Source organism: Cariama cristata, unplaced genomic scaffold, assembly GCF_000690535.1.
Source record: "Cariama cristata isolate BGI_N322 unplaced genomic scaffold, ASM69053v1 scaffold7997, whole genome shotgun sequence".
NCBI lineage: Eukaryota > Metazoa > Chordata > Aves > Cariamiformes > Cariamidae > Cariama > Cariama cristata.
Window position 1 is genome coordinate 2,173 of NW_009628278.1, and position 2,992 is coordinate 5,164.

General features: G+C 41.9%; 1 protein-coding gene across 1 annotated transcript; it reads left to right on the top strand.

The window, feature by feature from the left end:
* Positions 1-757: 757 nt before the first annotated feature.
* Positions 758-2,582, top strand: DOLK (dolichol kinase). The gene has a single exon (XM_009704740.1). It carries the CDS (start codon positions 857-859, stop codon positions 2,426-2,428), a length of 1,572 nt encoding a protein of 523 aa, XP_009703042.1. The 5' UTR covers positions 758-856; the 3' UTR covers positions 2,429-2,582.
* Positions 2,583-2,992: the final 410 nt, after the last annotated feature.

Here is a 2,992-nt window from a genome sequence, read left to right on the forward strand (position 1 = left end):
AAGGATGTGGTGAACATCCTCTCATGGCTACAGGCAAGATGAGGTCTGTTCATTTAATTTTTCTGTACTCAGACCTCCAGCTTAGTTTATCTTGACAGATCTGGTAATAGATCGAAGTTAGATAAAGTATGCCATTTGACAAATTTTTTTAAGAATTATGATGTTTTCTTTCCTTCTTCTGTTGTAAATACTATGTAGCATTATAAAACACCTCCTGCAGTAGTGGAAGCATTCAATCATAACACCCGTAATACAAGGAGAGAGAGGTACGTAGGGGGTTTGCACAGCAGTGGAAGGAGAAATATTTAATAAAAAGGAGGAACGTTCTGTAAAAATACAGGGAAAACCACATACAAAGTTAGGTTCTAAAATTACCTTTAAACTTTTAAATTAACTGTATTTTAAATTCACACCATCACAGTAAAGCCTTCTGGGAATATTTATGGCTTGTTTGCCACACATTTAAATTCAAAGACACTGCAGCAGAAATACTTACAACTGTATTGAATACCCAATATTCAATGGTTCATTTCTGTCACTGCAGGCTGACTTCTCTGATTCTCACAGGGAGATAACAGTTTTCACTGATCCGTTATCTCACTGGTTTTATTTTTTTTTATTCACCTGTGTGTTGACATTAACGATTGGCACATAACTATCAGTTTACATTGAGCTTAAGAAGAAAACAGCTGTGCAAAAGCCTTACCTTTTCTTGTAGTTGCTTTAATTGTTTGCTTTTTTTTTTTAATAGGAATTGCAGTAGCATGAAAGGGAATTCTTCCTAACGGACAGCTATTGAGTGCATCAGGACTCCTGAGAAGGATTTTGAAAGTTTGAGCCACGTTGGACTGGAATCATGTTAAACAAGCCAGTGCTGGCGGAATCCCTGATCGTGTTCGTCATCGTTCTCTTTGTGCACGCAGTGGTGTGGGACCGATATTCCTGGTGCACTATTGCTCTCGCCGTCCAGGCTTTTTATGTCCAATTCAAATGGGACCGTCTGCTCCAGCTGGGTGGGGCTGTATTCCAGTTCCGTACAGCAGCAAACAGTGGCCTCCTGCCAGCTAGCATGGTCATCCCCTTGTTGGGGATAGTGATGAAGGAGAGGTGCAAGTCTGCTGGCATTGTGTACTTTGAACGTTTTGGCATAGTCGTAGCTTCCACTGGCATGCTGGTTGCTCTCTTTCTGTCTGTGATAGCGGTTGGCATCACAAAACCTGTGCCAACCAACACTTGCATACTTACTGGTGTTGCTGGCAGTATAATTATCTATACCATGAAGCACTCTTTGACTGTTTCTGAAGTGATAGAGGTCCTCGAAGTGCTGCTAATTTTTGTCTACCTCAGTATGATCTTGCTGTACTTGTTGCCTCGATGTTTTACTCCTGGAGAAGCATTGCTAGTTCTTGGAGGTATAAGTTTTGTTCTCAATCAGCTCATTAAACGCTCACTGAATGTAATTGAGGGCAGAGGTGATCCCATAGACTTTTTCCTTCTGGTAGCGGTTGTTGGAGTTGTTCTTCTTGGGCTTTTTTTCACTGTGCTCTTCATTTTCATGGATTCGGGTACATGGATCTCCTCCATGTTTTTCCACATGATGACAGCAGTGCTAGGCTTAGGGGTCATCATGCCTTGGCTGTACCGACTGATCCAGAGGAACCCTTTGTTCTGGCTACTCCAGTTTCTGTTTCAGACACAGACAAGAGTTTACCTTCTTGTATATTGGACGGTTTTGGCTGCTTCAGCATGTGGCGTAGTTTTCTACCAGAATGCTAAGAGATCATCTGAATCGAAAAAACACCAGGCCTCAACTATAACCAGGAAATATTTCCATTTCATTGTTGTAGCTACTTACGTTCCTGGACTAATTTATGACCGCCAGCTTCTCTACGTTGCTGCAGTACTGTGTCTGGCAGTGTTTATCTTCCTAGAATATATTCGGTACTTCAGGATCAAACCATTTGGCCAAACCCTTAGGCATTTGCTGTGTCTCTTCTTGGATGAAAGAGACAGTGGACCTCTAATCTTGACTCATATTTATCTCCTCCTTGGCATGTCCCTCCCAGTGTGGTTGTTCCCCAGATCTTGTGCTCCTAAAGGTACCTTGTCTGGGGCAGGAGCACTGGTCCCCTACGCTGGGGTACTGGCAGTAGGGGTAGGAGACACTATCGCCTCTGTTTTTGGCAGTACAATGGGGGAAATCAAGTGGCCAGGAACGAAGAAGACCTTTGAAGGGACAATGACAGCTATTTTTGCTCAGATCATTGCTGTGGCTCTTATTCTGATTTTTGACAGCAGTGTGAATCTGAACTCCAGCTATGGCTGGATTCTGGCATCTGTGAGCTTAGTTTCTCTTTTGGAAGCTTATACTACCCAAATCGATAATCTGCTGTTGCCTCTCTACCTCCAGATAATGTTTATGGCATAGGAGTACTTCCAGGAACACAGGTTTCTCCCTTTCTAGAGAAGAGTGGTAATAGAAATGCACTGTAATGCAAGCTCAAAGCTGATCTAGACACTGCTTTTGGTACAGCAGATAAAATTGTTAAAAACAGAAATGAAAAAGACTTAATTAAAATAAAGGTTTTGGTTTGATCTTGTTTTTTCCCCCGTTTAAAACAGCATGAGTTGCTTTATGTTCTCACAGGAACACAAGCGTGACTGATAAAAATAGCATTTGTGTTTAATCATCCAATTAAAGTTTCTTCTGGGTGCCCAGAGGCAAAGAAAGTAGAGAAAGAAGAGGTAAGTCCATTAGAGGAGGAAAAAAAAATAAGCAAACCTCTCAGGTGTTGCCACCTCTGTATTGTATCAGAGCCAAAACTTGTTTTGCTATACCGAGTCCTGCCATCTTGTATTAGGGAATATCTGAACTCCTCGTTTCTGTATAAGCAGGGTTTAAAGCATGTTTTATGAGGGCAGCCACACAGAGTATGACTGTCCAAATGTATGCAGTCACCATCAACAAGAGCCATACTAATGCACTGCGATG